The 21,403-nt window shown below is 38.6% G+C and overlaps 2 protein-coding genes across 3 annotated transcripts in view; both read left to right on the top strand.

Annotated features, from left to right (window-relative positions):
• Positions 1-606: 606 nt before the first annotated feature.
• stil (STIL centriolar assembly protein) lies at positions 607-18,882 on the top strand. The gene is made up of 17 exons (XM_007240112.3): positions 607-1,049; positions 2,434-2,530; positions 3,055-3,162; positions 3,254-3,369; positions 4,131-4,312; positions 6,042-6,295; positions 6,398-6,481; positions 8,181-8,267; positions 9,238-9,385; positions 9,638-9,747; positions 10,735-10,861; positions 10,954-12,036; positions 12,826-12,973; positions 14,088-14,292; positions 14,384-14,531; positions 15,475-15,758; positions 17,500-18,882. The coding sequence occupies exons 2-17, from the start codon at positions 2,445-2,447 to the stop codon at positions 18,239-18,241; spliced, it is 3,912 nt and encodes a 1,303-aa protein (XP_007240174.3). The 5' UTR covers positions 607-1,049; positions 2,434-2,444; the 3' UTR covers positions 18,242-18,882.
• A 1,475-nt stretch (positions 18,883-20,357) lies between these two features.
• The window catches only part of rc3h1a (ring finger and CCCH-type domains 1a), a 32,945-nt gene continuing 31,899 nt past the window's right edge, over positions 20,358-21,403 (top strand). For both annotated transcript variants that reach the window (XM_007240115.4, XM_007240113.4), the window contains exon 1: positions 20,358-20,464. The gene's annotated coding sequence lies outside the window, so the exon portion shown is untranslated. The remainder of the gene's footprint in view (positions 20,465-21,403) is intronic.

The raw sequence follows: 21,403 nt of genomic DNA, 5'->3' as shown, positions 1-21,403 counted from the left end.
AGAGTCTGATCGCTGCACAAATGGGCTTATGGTCTGGACTCTGTGGTGAGCAGTTAAGCCTTCTCTTCCAGAAAAGAGCAGTTAGGCCTCCTCTTCCAGAAACAAATTGTACGTTATAGTTAATGTAAATAAGAATTCAAAGGTTTCTAGATCCTCCAAAATTAGTCCAGTGGTTAAGGTCATGAGTCAATTTCTTGTCAATCTGCGTTATTCACATGTCAACCGTGGGGACCTGGGAAGTTGACCAGCAAGAGGCGTTTTTTGCAAGAAATTAAAGAATATTCACCAAAGATTTGGTGTCCGTATAAAAAAAATTATTGAGTGTGACTGAGGAGAAAGAAGGAATACGAATTGTTTACCAGTGACCTCCTGGATTACAGAGTAAACCCCCATTAAGAATTAAATGCCCAAAACATGTGAATAAGTGTACCTTTCTGTAATTACATTTATAGCAAATGTTGGAGGTGTCAGGGTACAATAAAAAAAAGTTCTTTTCATGTATTGAAGTACATTTAGGAAAAAAGCAATATGCTGGTTTAATATCTGTACGATGTGCAGATCTGTGTCTGTAGTAGAACATATTATCTAACACTGAAATATGGACACACTATCTAAAGGCCCATCCAAACCAGTCATTGAGGGCGGGCTTTGCTGCCTTGCTCCAATTGGCTGAGACACGATGCTTCTCCTCTGCTATTGGTTAATCGAGCCGCCCCGCCACTGGAGCTTAGAAACAGCGCCACGGTTGATTTTCGAGTCGGTGCTCATTCACTAACATGGGCGCGTTTGTTTTGTTGACAACACGTTTCACAAAAACTCTGCCAGGATACGAAGATGCTTCCGAGTGTCGAGTGAAGTGAACCATTCACTAATTTCACCAGACCTGATTCCACTTTACCGCCTTCAGAACCGGGAGTTTAAACCGCGGCGTTCGAGCAGGAGTCGGCCGGTTAGCCTCTGTGGGTGGAGCAGATTGGTGAACGTTCCTGCGAAACAGCGGAGAAAATGCGATAAATTGGTCTGAATTTGACACAAACGGTGTAAAACAGGTAAGATAAGAGTTTATTAATGTATATTATAGTATGCATTTAATTGTATGTCCGAGCTGAGTGCTTTTTCTTCCACCTAAGACTGCTAATTTGCCACCTTTCCTGACAGTTAGCCAAGCAGCTAACCAAGCTAGTTAACCTACCGAGCTAGCGTTAGCTAACCTAACATAACCTAACCTCGCTTAGTTGCTATTTTGACTTTTTCTATCTTGGGTTAAATTAAGGGAAAATACTATGGAATAAGTCCTGCATTTTTAAACGTTAGTTATATTCAGGGTTTCTCTGTAATGTTAAGCAGCTCGTGTTTTCCACCACTGTCCCATTTTTGTATTTAATAAAAATGCCACATAACAAAATTCCAATACTATTTACATTGTTAGCTAGCTTAATTAGCTATTTGAATATGTAACTGTTATTTATTCTTTCATTTGTATCAGCATCTTGTACTTGATTTTAAATATATTTCACTTTTTTCTTTCTGTGTTTTGTTTACATAGATAGCGGTTATATATTATTATTTTTTGCTTTTCAATTATGGGTTGTGCCATACACGAGTAAACCTAGATATGGCCCTAAATTAATATCTCGATATTTCATGGTATTTTCGCGATAACGATACTCTTGTCCACATGACAATATTGAAATAAAAAAAATAATAATTTCAAGAATACACTACTGCAAAAATAAATAAATAAATAAATAGTATTTTTTTGTTATTGCATTTGATACGATATGGCACACCCCTAACTGATATATTAAACATTTCAAGAATTTTATCAGATTATAACAGTCAATAATTCAGAATGTCATGATGTTAATAATGCTCTCCAAATATCTCCATATATCCAGGCATTAAAGTAAAATAAATGATACTGGACTGTGAAAAAAAAATCCCTGATGTGTTAATTAGGGGTGGGTGATATGGCACGATATTTCAGGGTGTAGTATTGTTCATGATATTCAAAAATGTTGTATGGCACAACCCTAGTGCCATATCATATTGTGTGCAATAATATCACCAAGGAAAATGAAATACTTAGTTTGTTGCAGTAGTAGTCTTCAAATTAATTGTTTATAAATCCAGTGTTTTGTCTTGATAACAAGAATATTGTCATCACAAAAAACAAAAAACTAAAAGTAGGACTTGATTAAACGAATTATTGTTATGGTGCAATTTTCAAAAAGGGGTAATGGAGATTGTGCATATTACTATATAGAAGCTGTAAGAGGGAATCTCAGTAGACAGACATTTGTTTCTGTCAGAAACCTGTTAAAAAAAAAAACTTTTTTTTGACAGTAAGATTATGTTTGCACTGTTTAAAAAAAAAGCTGAAATGCAATGTTGAAGGGGCTGCTTAATATTTGTATTTTTAATGCATGACAGAATTGTGAAGAATGAATGGAGTTCAGGTGAATCTGAGAGGGTTGCCCTCCCATGTGTTGGAGGCTGTGTGCAGACCTGACACTGTACAAAACACCAGGTAAAGGAAAGCTTTGAGACCAGATCACACTTTCAATCATATTTGATACTTGTTATATTGTCTATTTGCTCACATATATAACAGTGAACAGTATATTAGTCTTGCCATAATAGACTAATGTTTAAATGTACTGTTGCACAGTGTGGACTGTAGAAGGTGAAGAAAAAAAGTGTATATTTTCCAAAGTACGATTAATCTTGATTCTGTTACCTTTTCAAAGGCTGTAATTGATTTGTTATGACAAGCCTCATTGGAGTAATCGGATAAGTGTTCAGATATTAGACAACTGTTGTAGATTTGTCTGATATTTTAAGCCTATATTTGTTTGTTTTTGTACACCAAAACTGCATTTTTATTATAAATACGTTTGATAGTTGATCAGCATTCAATTAATAATGCATCTGATATCTACATTATGTATCTGTGCATCCTTTATTGAACCTCACTCAACTGGATGCATAGACTTGCATTTTTTGCTGCTGTCAATTTTTGGCCTTTCAATTTGCTCTGCATTTATTATTAAGGTTGACAGAGAGTGGCATCGGTCCCTTGACATTCCCCAAATCTAAAATGCACCTTTGGGATCCTACTCCAAATGGTGATCTTGTCCATGTTCACCTTTCATTATACAGGTGAGTTAAATTTAATCATGTTTTTTTTCTTTCTGCCTGCCTGATTTTGATCTTCTCTCCTTCTAACGTTCTGCTGTTTGACATGTTTCAGAAATCCTAGACTGCTTCTTCTAGAGAAAGCTCTGCGTCTGGCTCATCGTCACGCTCGACAAAGTAAAATGCTGCAGTTTTCCTGTTTCTTCATTGGAACTTTGGCTGTGGACGGTGGTAAGTGCAGTTCAGTCATGTTATATTCTCTTTAAACCTAATATCTGTTATTTCATAACTACATGTATTAATAAGGATGTCCCTGAACCAATCATGTGATCAGAAATTGGGCCCAATTAAGTTTTTTTTTTAAAAGGATCGGGAGTAAAAGATCCGGATCTCTGATTTTCAAGTCTGGGTGTCTGTTGTGAGTGTAGTGGTTTTCAGCTTGCGCTCCTTAGGGCTCTCAGGTGCTCTCTCTCTCTCGCTCTCTCTCTCTCTCGCTCTCTCTCTCTCTCGCTCTCTCTCTCTCTCGCTCTCTCTCTCTCTCTTTCTCTCTCACTCAAAAAGTTGCTTTCTCTTGCTCACACACACACACATTCTCTTGCTCTAACACACGCATTCTCTCGCTCTCTCTTTCACGCGCACTCTCGCTCTCTCTCACACCCGAGTGCATGCGCTCTCACAAACGCACACTCTTGCTCTCTTTCTCTCTCTCACACACACTCTCACACGCACACACACACACACACACACACACTTTTACCATTTATATGGCTATTTAGTACGTATTTTGTAATAAAAATGGTATATTTTGATACTGTTGTTTCACAAATATGATAAAATTTGAAATAAAATGAAAAATTGTATATATCAGCAGATACTCAATCAATAGCAAAAAAAGTTATTGGCATATCCCTAATTATTTCAATTTGTTTATTGATCTATATGTATTTAATTTGCAGTCAATAACACGAGTATTTTTTTTCATTACTGTGTAGATGAGGAAGGTGTGACGTTAACCCTGGATCGATTTGATCCCGGCAGAGAGCAGCCTGGCTGCCCTGGGAAGGCTCCAACTGCCCTCCTCCCTGGGGACGTTCTTGTGCCGTGCTTATTTGAAGCTCAGCCTGTTGCTGACAGCACTGTGTACTCTGCAGATGACTTTGACGTCTCGTTTAAGGTGCGTGATCTGTACAGGGTGAAGCCTTGGATCTTTCTACAAGATATCCGTCTGAAATGTGGGGCAGGAACCATTTGAACACTGTTTTGTTTTTGCTCCATTGTGTTTTAATGTGAGCAAGAAGCACTTGTTTAAGATTGAACAGCTGTTTAAGCACCTCTCCCCTCCTGCTGCTAGGATGATGGGGAGCATGTTGTAGTGCTAATCAGCTCTTAACCTGGCAGTTACTACAACCTGTCAGGAAAAGCTGCCCTGATTGGCAAATGGTCTTGCCTCAGGGAGAAGCAATTACTCACTGAAAGGCAATAGGCAATAGGCAATAAGAGGGTCCTCTTAGTGGTCTTTTTCGTGGTCTGATAATGTATGATCAGTAAATGGTTTCACCACTGTATATTTTACATGCCATATTTGTGTCCACTATCTTTGAATGGATAATTTGTAAAAGTGTGACGATACACTGTCACGATTCGATTCACAATTCTGGATTAACCATTCGATTTTCTCACAATATTTGTAACTAATTTTAAATGATAAAAATATCAAGTCTTTTTTTATTTCTTAAATGTATAAACAATATAAAATGCATCTTGTATAAATGCTTCCTGTATTGTTCTAAGTAGTGCTGTGCGATATGAGAATAAATATCGTGGGGACAATAGAAAAGTGCCTATCGTGCTGCATTGTTTCTACAGTAATTTCATCAATTATTCATGCAAATATAATCTTGACTTTATTATGATAACTCAATTTAAATACCTGTATAATTTTGAAAAAATGAGCTACTGCATCTACCTTATCTTATTTGATACATACATATCGCTGCACTAAAAGATAGTAATTCTCATTTGTGAATGTTGGGTTTAATGTCACTTTGAAAAAAAAGTAAGCAATGATATTATTATTTTGTCATATTTTTTTGAAGAATAACTGAAAACATACTTAGATGTGGTATATCATGATATATATCGTTATCGTGCTAAAAAAAAATTCCATATCGTGATATATGATTTTTCCCATATCGCCCAGCACTAGTTCTAAGAAAAAAAAAAACAACTGCAGATTTCTCAATTGATCACTTGTTTATTTAGGAAATCTAGATGAAAGTATCACTATCTAAGTGATCGGTAACAAAGGATTTATAATTCATTACTTACGGTAATTTAAACAGGTTTTTGTGTATCTTAACTAAAGTTTTTTGATAGCTTTTTTTTTAATATACTTTAATTTGGCTGCATTTAAAATCCAAACATCTTACTCCCGAGCCAACACTATATAAAAGACCAATTGGTACTTTTGGCAGTGTGCCAAGTCCTGCTGGAAAATGAAATCTGCATCTTCATAAATGTTGTCAGCAGAGGGAAGCATGAAGTGCTGTAAGATTTTCTGGGAAAACTCTGCACTGACTTTAGACTTGATAAAACACAGTGCATCAACACCAGCAGATGACATGTCTCTCCAAACCATCACTGATCATCAGTAAATTTTACATTTCATTTGAAAATCAAGAGACCAGAGTCTGGAGGAAGAGTGGAGAGACACACAGTCCAAGGTGCTTGAGGTCTAGTGTGAAGTTTCCACAATCAGTGATGGTTTGGAGAGACATGTCATCTGCTGGTGTTGGTGCACATTTGTACATTAAACCTGGGATGAAGACACAGTTCTAAAAGAAGAGAAGAATTTGCATCTGCATCATGTTTAGTGCCTAAACTCTCTCCTCTATCTTTACCAGATGCTCCAGCATTGCTGCAGCAGCAGAGAAACTCTGGAGCTGTCCAAGCTTTTGGGCCTGCGGGCTCGTCTCAGCTGCTTGGAGAACATGGACCGGCTGAGCTTTGGGTTAAACTGGGCAGGTCTGACACTCGCCAACTCGCTGGAGGCTGTTCCTGTTCGGGCAGTGCCCATCATCCCTACTGCACTGGCCAGGAACCTGAGCAGCCCTGTCAGCATCGCTCAGCCTCTGCACTCTGCAGGGAGGAAGCGAGGGTAAGGAATTCTGAAATGGCTCTATGAGTTTAATGCTAATTAAATTAGTTATAGTGTTAGTGTTGCGGTTCCCTTGTTTTATTTGTTTTCCTTTTTGTGTAGATTCCTGACTATGGACCAAACCCGCAAACTGCTCCTCATACTGGAGTCAGACCCCAAAGTCTACACTCTGCCTCTTGTAGGAGTGTAAGTAGCTTCACACCACACACCTTGCTTTTATATAATCGTGAATCTTTCAGTGGATGTGGATGTGGTTTGCATTTTATTGGCACAGGGTCACAGATTGCACTTAGTGTGTTTTCACACCTGTAGTTTGTTTCTATGGTCCGCATCAGTTGATGAATTCCTTACTCTGATTGTTTTCTCCCTCTGTTTGATTTGATTTTACACAGGCATAAACCTAAACGCACAAAAATCTGAGTTTGTACGCTCATGAAAAGTCATGGAATTTGAAAAGAACAATTTCCAAGCCTGGATAAGTTTTGGAAAAATAAAAAATACCCAGAAAGTTTTGAAAAAAACATGGAAATTTGGTCTACAAACCTTTGTTTTCTTTATGGACAGAGAAAATCTACTGTATCTATTGTGAGTTAATTCAGTAATTTAGCCCTACATGATGGAGCTCTCAGGATTTGACACACATTTTAATATTAAATATTGTGTGTCAGATTAATTTTAGGCCTACTAAAATCAATTTTAATTATAGTTTTAGTTGTTTTTTGGTTTTATTGTCCAAATCTGCACTGTTTTAAAAATGTGCCTTGAAGGCATGGAAAAACATGCACCAATAAACCACGTGAGCACACTGTCTCCTCTGATTGGTCAGAGCTAAGTAAATATAGCAAGAAGATTCTGTGTTCCTGTTCTTATATCTGTGCAGTGTGAAGCTGCTTTAACACAGAGTTCTAAAAATCTGCCGTTGCGCTTTTAAACAGTGTTTTTATTAGGGCGTGCAGCGCAGATATTCACATAGTAAATGGAGGTGCATGGCCGTGAGTAGTGAAACTGGAGCAGCAGAGACAGCGTTTGTTCATAGCTGTGGTAATTAGCGTTATTTGGCTAATATATCAGATTAAACTGCATCTTATCAGCAGTTTAGCTTAAATAAAAGGAGTATATTTGATAGCTGGGTCGAGTCGAGACCAGATCACGTTCTCACCACTAGTGAATCGCTCCAGAGTTTGTTTGGGAACGGACCAGGACTGGATCGGACTTCCATTAGCAGGTCTCTGTCTGGTTCTTTTGATCCACACCCGGAGTGTGATTACTGTTTTTTTTTTTTTTTATACACCTGCTCAATCAAACTGCAATAAGGGTACAAACAAACCAGAGTCTGTTTTAACCAGACCAAAAAGTGCTGGTGTAAAAATGCCTTTAATAAAACTTTCACCAGAAGGAGCACATGGTGGCAGAATTATTCACAGCCTTGCACTTATAATGAAATACACAAGAGATGTTTTATTTTTTTCCTTATGAATTTTTTCTCTAGATGTAGATGACTAAAATTAAGTAGTTGAAGAATTTGAGTTCACGGTTTCATAAAAAATCCACTATTGTTTTCAATGTGGTTCCTTTTATAGCTCTATTGTTTTCTACCCAACGCTGTTAAAGCCAAATATAAGCCGGAACCATAGCAAACTGTGATAAGCTACTGTTCCATCACTCTGTAATACAAAGGGAGTTTTTGGAATGCTGGCACTCTATGAATACTCTTGATTTTTGTCGGTTTAAACGTTTTCTTTGTGGGATTTATTTGTGGTATTCTGTCTTACTGTAATTCAATCTCTGTTAGTCACACCGTTACCAAAACACTCCAGGCAGTTTTGCAGCAGGTGAGTGGGAGGAGACTGAAGGCTAATGGAGTTACTGTCCTCTTTTGTGACAGATGGCTGAGTGGAGTTACACACATTCATAATCCTTTGGTGTGGGCGTGGTGTCTGAGGTACCTGTACAGCTCCTCCCTCCAGGACAGGTTAGTGCTGCACCCATCTGTTTACCCTGTCTATAGGATTAACATGTCATTAAGGCACCAGTCTCACAGATTTGGATATTTAAAATGAGTTTTCAAAGTTTTTGTGTGAATTAAAATGTCTAAATGTCTAAAATGGCTAAATCTTAAATGGCATAAGTCAGAGTTGGCTCTGTTTTGATATTACTACAAACTCTTAATTACATAGCGCTTTTCCACCAAAATTCAGTTATGTTTGGGCTTATAGGAATTGTGGTGCTTTTTAACAAACCAGCCCACGTTTCCACCAGTTTTAGTGGAATCGTCAAAATGGCAAATCATACGGCTCCGTCAGAGGGCTTTGTACAGCAGCAGTGGTGAACAGAAGCGGTCACTGTTCTCCCTGAAGAATCTAGTATTCTTGGGTTCCCGCTGCAAACGAACATTTCTGGTTCCGAAACGCTGCAAATGGTTTAAAATTAGGTTTGCAAACCAGAATGGTGCTGCTTCTATATCGGTGGAAGTCAACTAAGCCTTTTATGGCACAGGTTTGTTTTATAGAAGAACAATAAGCATAGCATTATTCCCAACAAAAGTGGTCTATATGCATGCTGCCCTAAAACAACGATTAAAAGAAAATATATACGTTTTGGTGAGAATATGTAATTGCACCAAGCATGCTAAAAAGTACTTTTAAAACATGCATTGTAGTGCAGAATTCTTTCAGAGTGGATGAATCTAGTGATTTTCATGATAGTTTATTTGTGCTCTCTTCAGCTCATATCAGAACATATTTCTGCATGATCTCAGTAGCTATTGTATCAGCATCGTTAGCGGTTGCTCAGGTAACCTGCAGAAGCCATAATGTAAATCTGGATCTGGATGTGTGTGGACTTGCCTCAAAAGTAGTTAATATAGAGGCTAATGCCTTCAACAGCTTACCTTGTTTACTCAGTTTTGCAGTGTTTTTATGTGTTGTGCTGATGTTTTTCAGAGTGATGTCAGAGAATGACGCGTTCCTGGTGGTCCTCTACTCTCTCACTCACAGAGAGCCTGAATTCTACCAGTGCAAACTTCGTGGTGGGATGATGGATATGAGCTTTCATCTTCTTACCAGCACGGAAACGGTCACACTTTACAAGGTCTGTTGGTGGGCTTTGCTAGATTAGATTTGGCACCAAACATTTCTATTTTGAACTTGAAAGCAGTTGAATTAACATTTAGATATTAACAAAAAAGACAAAATGTAATGGATTTTGTGGCCCAACCTTTTATCTTTAGAGACAAAAAAAATGCTTATAGATATTGAAGCTCTCAGAGAGTTGAGTTAAGGTATTATATGTGATCACATGACATTTTTGAGGACTAAACAACATCTCTATCTGTGTTAATAGAATGTAGAACCATCAGAAGGACGTTCCCTGCTGTTTGAGCTCGGTACCGACCACCAGAGCAGGGAGGCTGAGCTCTTTAAAGAAGTGTTGTCTCGTTCAGCACAACCAAGGTACATTAAATATTATGTAAAACATTTGACCAATCTTATGTTAATAATAATTTTGCACAAACAGAGCAGCACCTCTTACTGCTTAACCACTGATGTGTATCTCCTGTTAATGGTCTTTCTTTCTTCTGTGTTTAATTCCAACAGTTAGACTCTTGTACCTCTACCCCTTGTTTTCAAGTGTAACCCTTCCCCTTAAAGCAGAATTACAAGGGGAAAGGGGTAAAATCCTCCCCCTAAGAATTGGAATTCTTTTAGCCAGCATTTTTTTTATTACATTACTTTTCATGTCTGGATTGAGTCCAAATACTGTTTTTCTGTCACAACTCCGTTAGGTCATGCTGCATTGAAAATTCTGATATGATCAGCTTCAGGTTCTGATTTAATGGCCATGTGGTGCTTACTGGTGGGGAAACTGATTTGTCTAATAAAACAAAAACCCTTGGATGCTCAGTCTGGGAAAAGGGGTTGGGCCTACCAACTATGCCTGGTCTCTAGTGTGAATGCCATGTTTCCTAGTTTGACAATATGGATTAAGTTTTTGTTTTCATATACAGTCGTGCGTTGAAATTAAATCAGATTGCAGACCTGCAACTGGTACACATTTTGACCTCCTAGTAGTGCTGAGCGATTTTTACGATTAACTCGATTAATTCGAATTTCAGTTTTCAGATTTTCCATTTTCCTCCAGACTGTTAACACACAATCACTATGCTGACGTTCCATCAAGTGCACTTGCTTGCGTGTGCCTAATGGAAATTTTCCAGCTTGTTAAAAGTAGAATATGCAGCTACACTGACATTTATTTTCTCCATTAAAGTTGTCAGTTACACACAATATCTCAGGTATTTGTACTCTTTTAATTTTGTAAATTCTTTTAATTTTGGCAGGTCTGAGATTGATACAGGTTATGCTATAGTGTGAAACACACACGATACACAGTAAAAACTATTTAATACAAATATGTCTGATTCTGCCTTTTTTTTTTAGGAATACTAGAGCTGCGTCCTCAGCGACAGCCCAAAACAAACTGTCCTCCAGTGATCATGACTCAGGAGTGGAAGACGAGGATCTTTCACCACGGCCTTCTCCTAACCCTCATCCTGTTAGCCAGCAGGTCTTTTATATTAATACCTTATTTTTTTTTTTTTTCATAATCAGCTAAACATAATCAGTAGCCAGCAATTATTCATGTGTTTGCATCCCTAGGCAAGACAAGTCCATCCCTCAGTTCCTGAGCTCTCTATGGTAGCAGACGGCAGCTTTCTTGATGGAAAGATAATGGAATCATATGATCACACACTTCCTCATTCTGCCCAATTGAATACTCATCAGAGGAGCTTTAGAAGTGCTAATCAACAAACTGGACCAGGACCACGACCACAACCACCACCAGCTCAGAGTGGAATGGCTGGACCACCCCCTATCAGAAGACCACTGACTCCAGTGCTTTCCCACCCAAAACCTAATAGAACACAGTCTACTTCGGCACATCAAACACCAAAGTCTTTAGCAGGCAAGAGAGATGTTCCCTCTACCGGTCGAAGATCCAGCCACGGGTCCTCAGCCTCATCTTCAGCCTCATCCACGACCTCTCTCAAATCTGGCTCTTCACCAAACAGCTCGTTCCATCAGCTCATGCAGAGATCTGGGCAGGATATTGTGAGTAAGCCCCACCCTCATCCATCCTCACCATCTGGGCCACCAGCACAAAGCCACAGTGGCTCCAGAAAGGCCTCCGTCATTCCAGAACAAACTCCCATGATGCACCCGGCTCAACATAGGCTCTTCCATAGCACCCCTGCTTCCAACCCTGCCATCAACACCTGCAACTGCTGCCCTACTCACCATGGCCACATGCCCGTGTATCAAAACAATACCTGGCAGGGGACTCCTTCTCTTCCTCCACCTCCTCTTCATCATGCTCATCCTGCACACACAGCCTCCAGCAACCCAGTTCTCTGTTCCACTGAAAGCAGCCCTCATAGGGACTGCTATCTATCTCCAACACGACAGTCCTTAGGCTGCCATGTGTCTCCCACTAAGAGCCCTGTCTGCCACGCCAGTGTTCCCCTGCACTGCTCACCATCACATGGGCCCAGCAGTGGCGCACTGGAGCACAGAATACCAGCCGCCTGCCAGGCCCAGTGTTGCCAGATGCAGACAAGCTTTCCTGGCCAGCCCAGTTCTGTTGCAGTTCCTCCACTAGAGGGAGGTATGGGCCTACTACCTGCTGATGCCTACAAGATGCTGATTGAGCAAGACCGGCAGCTAAAGCAACTGCAAGCTCAGGTATGCACTATGAATGGGGGATACTATAATTAATGTCTAGTTAATTAAACAAACTTTGTTGTTCGAAAGTGTGTGTGAACCCTTTAGAACAGGGGTTGCACAATGAAACTAAAACACCTGTCATTTTAGTGTGGGAGGTTTCATGGTTAAATTGGACCAGCCTGGTGTCCAATCTTCATTAATTGCACGTTGCAGCAGTAAGAACAGAGTGTGAAGGTTCAATTAGCAGGGTAAGAGCACAGTTTTGCTCAAAATATTGCAATACACACAACATTATGTGTGAGATACCAGAGTTCAAAAGAGGACAAATTGACAGTCTTGCTGGGGCATCTGTGATCGATGACCTCATCTCCTCAATAAACCAAAAGTTCACAGAAGTAGTACAAATTCATTTTAAGAATAATAGTAATTGCAATTTGCATTGTTAGCTTGGTAATCCACTGAAAGTAGAGTATATGTATATTTCAGTTTTTAGATAATGAATTATAGAGACTTAGTTGAGAAATAGCTAAGAGTCCATGAGATTTATTTTAGATATGATGACCTGGGAACAAATGGTTGAATGTGTGCATCCCTGTCATTACAGAAGTTTAATTAGCTGCAATCTGGTGGCTTTCCAGCTTGTTCCTAGGTGGAATTAGTACACCTTCCTCCATTATCTCAATAAAATAAGCTGTTCAAGAGCCTATATTAAATATAGGCAGTTCAGAAGGTCCTCTTTTACTACGGTTTTGTCACTATTAGTTGTGTTGTGAGATCGTTTAATATTTGTCTATTTTTCTCCTTCAGATCCAGAAGCTTCTTGAAGCCCAGAGTAAGGTTACTGAGCCCTCACAAACAGCACCTGTGGATCATCAGTTGGAACCAGTCACTCAAACATCAGCAGCAGTTTCTGAGCCCCAAAAGAAGACCAGTGTCAGCATTGCAGTAGGAACAGGTGCTGAGAGTCTCTAAGGCTGCGTTCACATTACCAGGCTTAAGTGATTCAAATCAGATTTTTTGCTCAATGTAGCTCAGATCTGATTTCATGGCTGTGTGAACGTGCCGAATCTGTCTTTTTCCAATCAGATTTGAGTCACTTTCATATGTGGTCCTTAATTGGATACGAATCTAATCCATGGACATGCGACATGAATGTGAACGGTCAAATCATAATTCATGCGTCTTCTTGCATTTATGCATGCTTTTGTTCGTTTGTCTCTTGCGCGCTCGGCATGACTATTTTTTCCACCCGTTGTCGTTTTTCCGCCCGCTTTTGGGCTCCCTATCTCTTTAAAGGTTCTTCTTCTCCTTCTTCTCTTCCTTCTTCTTCTCCTTCTCCTCTTCTTCATCTTTTTCATCTTCTTCATCTTTATCTTCTTCGGGGCAGCGGTACTGTATAGGACCGCAACCCACGTGAGAATAGGAGTGGTGTGTTTATTTTTTTTTTTTTTCTTGGGTTTAAATGCTTTGAGATCAACTGTTCTGCAATTGGGTTCAACAACACTCTGGGCTGGAGAGCAACTAGTCTATAGCACTCTATCCTATTACACTTAATTGCCATGTAATGGCTTGGAAAATACCTGACCCCGCATCCCAACTTAATTGCCGACCCCTGCACTACAAGCTTCTCTCTCGTACCCACACATCTCTTGGTGCAGCTGTGCAGTTATAGCTGCAAAAACAGCAAAAGCAAACCACCTGACCTTTTTTCACCTCCTCGACCTGAGCATGAACTTCAGACCAGCTGTTTGCTGTTTCTCCACTCCAGAAAATGATGCTCCACATATGAGCTGCTAATGCATCCATTTCCCTTTATGAAGCTACGAGTCGTCTCTCAAATATGGCGTTTGTTGTTGTTTGTGAAGAGGGCGACGTTTGTACACATATCAGAGTGCGCATGTGAGATGTTTCAGGGACAGATTCATTCACATCACACACTGAACTGTCAAAATAACCAAATCTGATCTGAGCAAAAAATCGGATTTGAGCAATGTGGCCTGTAATGTTCTTGATGATTAACTGGCGATCTGAATTTTTGATCAGCTAAACTTGTGTGATTATTCTCATAGGTGCCAGTTTGTTCTGGAGTGGTCCTGATCTGGACACTAAACATGGTGGCCTTTCTCTGGAGTGTCCTCCTGAGCCTCAGTGGCAGACTGGTGGTAATGACAGTAGCTCTGTTTCCTCAAGACTTAGCTGTGATGAAGTCAACCACAGTAGAGAAGAAGAGGGCCCTGGAACACCTCTCCACTCCTCAAGATCACCACAACATGAGTATGATATTTGTGTTTTTAATATTGTCATAATTTTGGTATTGTGTAAGTAGCTTTTTGATAATGTTTAAATTTATATTTTTTTCTTTCAGCACATCATCAAATGTAGGAATGCCCTCCTTTCAGAGTCCTGTTCTGGGGGAAAGTGCAAGCATGTACTACCAACCTCAGTCTCCAGAAAGAGAGGACGTCTCTGAAGACCAACATGTACATGATCAGCGATTCTATCAAGAGCTATTGGTCAGACTTTTATTTCTGAGATCTATTGTTTATAGCATGCACCATCATGCAGAAACCTTGTACCTCTATTATACCTCTTACGTCTTTACGATAGGGCTGCATGATATATCATTTAAGCATCGTCATCGCAATGTGCACATGTGCAATAGTCACATCACAGGACGAGTGATGTCACTTAAGGCAATTGAATCAAACATGTCATGTTGCAATGTTTTTGATTCTTGACACAAGAAGTAGATACACAGCGCTGTCTCTGTGTCTGTGTGAGTGACAGGCTGCTGCTGCCTAAGAAGCGTGAGGGGGGGCAGGTGTAAACACGAGGTAACCGCATAACCATGCGTTTACCTCGCTTCATGTGCTTGTAAACACAAGTGTCGAAAGCTGTGCACCTCAGTCCAGCACAGTTTTGCTCAGATATTTCCAGTTCACGCTTTTAAACCCAGAAAAACTCTTATTTTACTCTTATTTACCTTGTAAAAGCCATTTAAATGCCTAATTAAAGGGACGATCACTGTTATTTTGCTGTTTTCATTGTTTTTTTTTTGAGTGCTCAGCACTGACTCAGCTCTTGATCGGTCTGGACGCAACACAGTGCGTGGGTGGGGGCGGGGCTGGTGACGTCATGGGTCCTGCATTGTTTAATTTTGTGATATATATCGCCGAAAAAAGAATATTTTTCCAATATCGTGCAGCCCTACTTTACATTGACTTCCTTAAAAAGTTAGGGTTTCCGTTTCTCGTACAGAGAATTTATTCCAAGCAATGTAATGTTAATAACTGCCAAATTCAAATTTTTAAAATATATCAAATTTTTGCCAGTACCATCTGGAAGGGTTAACAGTAACAGTACTCTTATTGTGACTGTGTAGCTACTTTATATAAATAAACTCTAAACGTTTCTCAAAAAGATTATCAACGTGTTTTTGCCTTATTCACTTTGCAGGGTCAGGTGAACAGTCGTCTCCAGGATTCTGCAACTGAAGATACAGTGGTGGAACGAGATGTACCTAACCCTCAGCACAGACACAGTCTGTCACCTCTGCAGTCCGAGTGTTCACCTCCATATAAACGCACACCTAAAGCACAGTTCCTGGACCAGAGGTCTGCTGTTTCAGAGCAGAATCAGGTGATCGATGCCACCGTTAAACAGCTTCACCACCTCGGAGTGACAGTGGAGCTGAATACTCATTCGGGAAAGGCCACCCGTACCACTGTGGAGAGCGCCAGGTACATGAAGCTCCTGAGAAAAGCATTAAAGTAGTATTAGTAATCAAACAAAAGACAAATTTATTAAGAATGTGTCTAATGTAGCTGATGAGGAATCTAATCAAATTTTTTATGCAGTTATAAAATTCTGAGATATCTAAAATAAATAATTATTGAACAGATTTGATTTGACTGATATTTGATCATTTATATTAAAAGGGGTGTGACAAACAATTTTCACCCATAGTGGAAACCCTTTCTAATGAATGCATTTAATGTTGCTGATGTGATTGAGAACATAGTGGGGTAGTCTTATAAAATTCTGAATATGTACACTGACATGACAAATGTCATGGGACATGAGATTAGTATTGTGTGTCTAATTGTGTTGCTAAGTGCCATGAAAGCTAAATTCATAAGGTAATCTTTTATAATCAGTTTACCCACTGCTCTCCCATGACTTTTGCCCTGTCACTGTACTGCATTTGCAAAAGGACGTATAAGTACAGAATAGGGATTGACTAAAGAAGAAAACATTTTAGGCTAATAGTAATTTTGGCTTGTTTTTTTTTTTTTTATCTATTACAAAAGTTTATACTGAACATTTAAACACTTGGTGAACACTTACTGTGTGCTGGTGACAAACATATGTAGTATTTGTGAAACAGGCCACACCTAATACCGCGCACACTTACAGCAACCTACATCATATTAAGTAGTTTCAGATTGATTTGCTCAGTGGTTTTAGATGCTGTATGACTAACTTCTATTTAAAAAAAGAAAAAAAAACACTTTCTATTGTTATAGCGGTGCTTAAAATGTTTGTGAGCACTTTAGTATATTCTATCATTCTGCATAGTCCTAAAAGTATATAAAGAAAACCCATATAAATAAAAAGGTCATTTATTTGCTAAGAAAATATATCAATATTACTGTACATATTTGTGAGTGTTAAAAGTATGTAAATCTTTTGTTTTCAGTATCTGGTGTGATCCAACACTTGACTCTGATTTCACCTTCAAACTACCTGCTAATCCTAGAGGTTAACATACTTTTGCCACTGACTGATAAGTAATACTGGATCTTTTCTCTCAATAAATGATTAACCAAGTTAACCAAGTTATCTACTTTATGGAAAATCTGATGAGGTATCTGGTAGGGGTGGGCAATATTATATCGTATACAATATATCGTGACACAGAAATATCATGATATTAAAAATCCATATCGTGATAATAGGGCTGTTCTGTCTTAAAAGTAGTCTATTATTTACTGTGAAGCTTTAGGTTTATTTATTGTATAATTGTTTTAGTTTGCAGATTATATGCATGCCCTAAATATTCTGCAATATTTTTTGCTGCATTATATTATTTTATGCTATATTATTTATTTTGCCACATTATGATTATTCTGTTATACTATTATACTTGGCAATATAGGAAAACAGTAAAATAATTAATTCGTTTCAGCAATATAGTATATCATTATCGCAAAAATACCCATAAATATCGTGATATTATTTTAGAGCCATATCGCCCACCCCTAGTATCTGGTCAAATTTGTGCAGAAATAATGAAAATTCTAAAGAGTTTACAAACTTTCAAGCTCCACTGTAGTTCTGTAATGTTTTACTCTGAACGCATCTTGACTTACAACTAGTTTTGGTATATTGGGTTTTGTTCTCTTTGAATGTTTCCTCAAACATTTGTGAAGTCTGTTTGTTTGAAATACTGAATTTTAACACACAATTTGTCTTGTATAGCACTCTGGCTGCCATAAACCCGGAAGCGGTAATTCCGAGGCTGGCTCTCTCTGAGCCGGTCAGCACCAGCATCTGGGGGCTGAGCGGTGGAGCAGATCTGAGTCTGGAGGCCAACGCCATCGCCCTGAAGTACCTGAGTGACTCCCAGCTGTCCCGGCTCTCCCTCGGAGGCCAAACGCCCGCAGCTCGCTCCAACCCCGGCGCTGTGCTGTTTGGAAAGACTCCAGTGGATAAGAGTAATGTAGGCCTGAGCATTCTGTCCTCCAGCAACATGTCCTTAGCTAGCTGCCAGTACATGAAGAGGTACGGACTGATAGAAGGTGGAAGCAGCAGTGAGGAGGAAGAGGATGGTGACGAGGCTCAGATGCAGAGAATACAGACAGATTCTGCTCTTGGATGCTCGTTGCAACTTAACAACTCGGAAAATATTGGACATGTCCAGGAAAACAGACCTGGTTTTATTTTGAAAAACCTAACGAACAATCCACCGGAACCCCTTACCCATCTGCGCACATCTCCTCCAGATTCCCAAAGCCAGTTAATACGAGACTTGCGTCCCAAAATGCAGCTATTAACTCATGGAAAGACAAGCCCGGACAAGGAGAACGGACCAAAACTCCTTCCTCAGCGCCGTTCTTCTCTGTCTGACAACCAGAGGCTTTCACCACTCCCAGAAACTCCAGGGTCTGTCGGAAACTTTCTAGATCTAGGGCGATTACGGCAACTCCCTAAACTCTTCTAAGTTATGGTAGCAAGACGATAAGGTTTTATGTTTGCAAATGATGCCACCTTTAATAGGTTCCAGGGAGCAGGGATTTTTTATTTTTTAAATTTTATTACTTGATCTAAAATCTTCTCTTCCTCATTCTTTGTTGTAGTGTGCCGTAAATACTCTCGTTTCTGTGTTCTTTTAACTCGTACCAGATTTTATTAGAATAGCTTTTCACTTTCTTTATTCTTGTATATGTTGTAATGTTGTCATTATTTAAAGCTGGGATGATTTCTTTGAAAGCTTTTACATGTGTATCTGTGCCAAGTTTTAATCTATTAAATTGCATTAAATAAGGAAGGCCTTGTAAAGTTTTGGCTGATACATTTTTTTTTTCCCCAGATTTCTTTTTATTTTTTTTAAGTGTATTTTATTTTTATTTTTTTTGTCATACATTTAAGGCCATTCTGTGGTTTTGTCCATTTTACTTGAATATGAAGTTTGAAATACTTTTTTTTTTTAATTACTCTGCAAATCATTTGAGACTTTACAGATCTATAGAGTATTTTTCTACTCTTCTATGAAACTGCTTGTACATGCATACATGTGTGTCTGTCTAAGTGCTTGTTTTATTTCTTTAGATGTTTTAACACTATTAAAATCTTTTAAGCAGCTGTTTTGTGCAATGTTTATATTCCTTTTTGTCTAATAGTAATGCACTTGTTTGTGAAATTGTGTACATTTTCTGTATTGAACAATGTTTCACAATCCTAAAAGTTTGTGTACAGTAGGCCCACGCCTCATTCACTTCCTCACGGTCACAATTTGAATCAGTTTCATAGAGACTAAAATAGAACCCTGCGTGAGAATTCACAAAATATGCTGAACTATATGGTGACTAAATAATCCATAACTCAATAATTAACCTGAAATTAAAGAGTTTCTGGGTGAATTACATTACATTTACTACATAGTCTCACATGGTATTTAGGTTGATAACTAACTGTTTTTGTTGTTACCTTGATGTAAGGAAATGAATGGTCAGGAAGGAAATATTTTAACTGTTGTTGATTCATGCAAAATTTTCCCTCTCCAATCTTTGATTATTGAATTACGCAATTAATAATGTAAAAATACGCGCAGAGTTGAAGTGGTTAAATGCGGAATGTACTCTCATTGTTGCGTCAGTAAGATAACCTTTCTTTTTGTTTGATTCACACAAAATATTGTATAGTAGTCTTTTTAAAGCAGTATCTTCTATCTCTATTTTTGGTTGTTTTTATTATGTGCTACACAGTTAATAAGTGAATAGTAAACCCAGAGTTTAGGAGATTAAGGGGGGTGGGAATTTGGGTTACGTGGTCTCAGAGTTATTTTAAAGTAATATTTATCAGTAAGATTAGTTATTTTTTATGTATTTATTTGTTTTATTCATACAATGTGTTTTATAATGGGCCGTAAAACAGTAATGTACTCTCCATGAGTCACTTATGAATTACATGCTTAATAACTGAACAAGGAAGCTTGAAGTTTGAGTGGATGAAAGATTGTAGTTAAAAGGTGTCAGGAACTATTTGACAATATTGCTGTCATTTATAGCATTTATTTGCAGAAAATGAGAAATGGCTGAAATAAAAAAAGATGCAGAACTTTTAGACCTTAAATAATGCAAAGAAAACAAGTTCATTTTTAAAAAGTTGTAATAATCCAGATAGCATTTTTGGTGGAATAACCCTGGTTTTTAATCACAGTTTTCATGCATCTTGGTATGTTCTCCTGCACCAGTCTTACACACTGCTTCTGGATAACTTTTTCATTTCTGGTGCAAAAATTCAAGCAGTTCAGCTTGGTTTGATGGCTTGTGATCATCCATCTTCCTCTTGATTATATTCCAGAGGTTGGTAAAATCAAAGAGAGCTTCCAGAGCTGTAGAATAAAAAAAATGCTATTTTTCTCACAATAAACAGCAGAAAACTTTGTAGAAATAGCAGATAATCGTTTAGTAGTTGTTTGTTCACTTTAACTGAACGAAGAATGCATCGGTTTTCGGTTCGACTCAGTTCAAATCTCTATAAACTATAAAACTCGCCCAAAATAAAACATGCTTTTCTCTCCAGCTTCTGATCATTGTATTACGCAAGTGCGACTGCGCATGCGCGCCGGCTGTAGTTTGTAGCCGCTCAGAGCAAACACACCCCTGCCGAGATGGCGACCGAGATTATGCTGCTGTATTTGGCCATAAATCGCTAAAGAACTGTAAGTAAACCTGTAAATATTTTTTGTTTTGTGATAGTGTCGAAATCCTGCTTCAGAATTTAAGTATGTGCCGAATAACCGCGTGTTTATTAGCACTAGCCGGGGAGGCTAAAGCAGGGAGGCTGTTGGTCATGTAGCCTAGCTTAGCTAGCGAACTAAGCTAAGCTAAATTAGCTAATAGCTGTGGTGACCGACTTGTTCAATTTATTTAAATTAAACTAGGTATGTGAAACAGACGGTTAAGTAATGCGACACAGGACGAACACAAATGTTTATTACCGAGTCTGGATGTCTTTAATTCCCCTTTAATTAACAGTTTAATGCTTAAATACAGCTCGTTAACTGCTAGCTAGCTTAACGCGTTTAGTCTAATAGTCAAAGGGCTTCCAGTGTTGTTAGCTTTCTGGCTAACTGCCCGGTGTATTTGCTTATAGGCTGCTTTAGCTAATTGTAGCGTTGTTTTAAATATTAAATATTTTGCCTAGTGTGTTTCATTGTAACCTATAACATTTAAACTGTCTCTCTGTGGTTTTGTTTGTATTCGCATCCTGAACTAAATCAAGGTGGTTATTTTCGCTGTAGCTAGCTTAGCTAGGGTTAGCTAAGCTATCTTGGCTGTGAAATTGAGCTAACTAACCTAACGCTTGCTAGTTCCATGCTAGCTAGGTTAGCTAAGCTAGCTCTCTGGCACTTTGTTCGGACTGTTGTCGAGATAATTGTTAAATATTAATTAATGTGTAATTACTGAACATAAAAATAACATGGTAATAATTTGTGAACTATTCGTCCTCAAAAATCCTGTGTTAACGTTACTGTATTTGTTAAATTTGTACTCTTACCAGCCACACGTTTACCCATAGTGCAGGCTGGTTGTGAATATTAGGTTAAATTATTAAGGCTAAATAAATCTGAATATGACCAAAGATAATCCTTATTTTT

The sequence above is a fragment of the Astyanax mexicanus genome, chromosome 16, assembly GCF_023375975.1.
Source record: "Astyanax mexicanus isolate ESR-SI-001 chromosome 16, AstMex3_surface, whole genome shotgun sequence".
NCBI lineage: Eukaryota > Metazoa > Chordata > Actinopteri > Characiformes > Acestrorhamphidae > Astyanax > Astyanax mexicanus.
The sequence above is the reverse complement of the archived record's forward strand: the minus strand, read 5'-3'. Positions and strand labels throughout refer to the sequence as shown.

What these genes read in the sequence shown, in the direction of transcription:
- stil (XM_007240112.3), top strand. Translation starts at nt 2,445, where the DNA reads ATGAATGGAGTTCAGGTGAATCTGAGAGGGTTGCCCTCCCATGTGTTG. An exon ending in ACTTTGACGTCTCGTTTAAG is followed by an intron (nt 4,313 to 6,041) that starts GTGCGTGATCTG and finishes TATCTTTACCAG; the next exon opens with ATGCTCCAGCATTGCTGCAG. An exon ending in CTCATCCTGTTAGCCAGCAG is followed by an intron (nt 10,862 to 10,953) that starts GTCTTTTATATT and finishes TTGCATCCCTAG; the next exon opens with GCAAGACAAGTCCATCCCTC.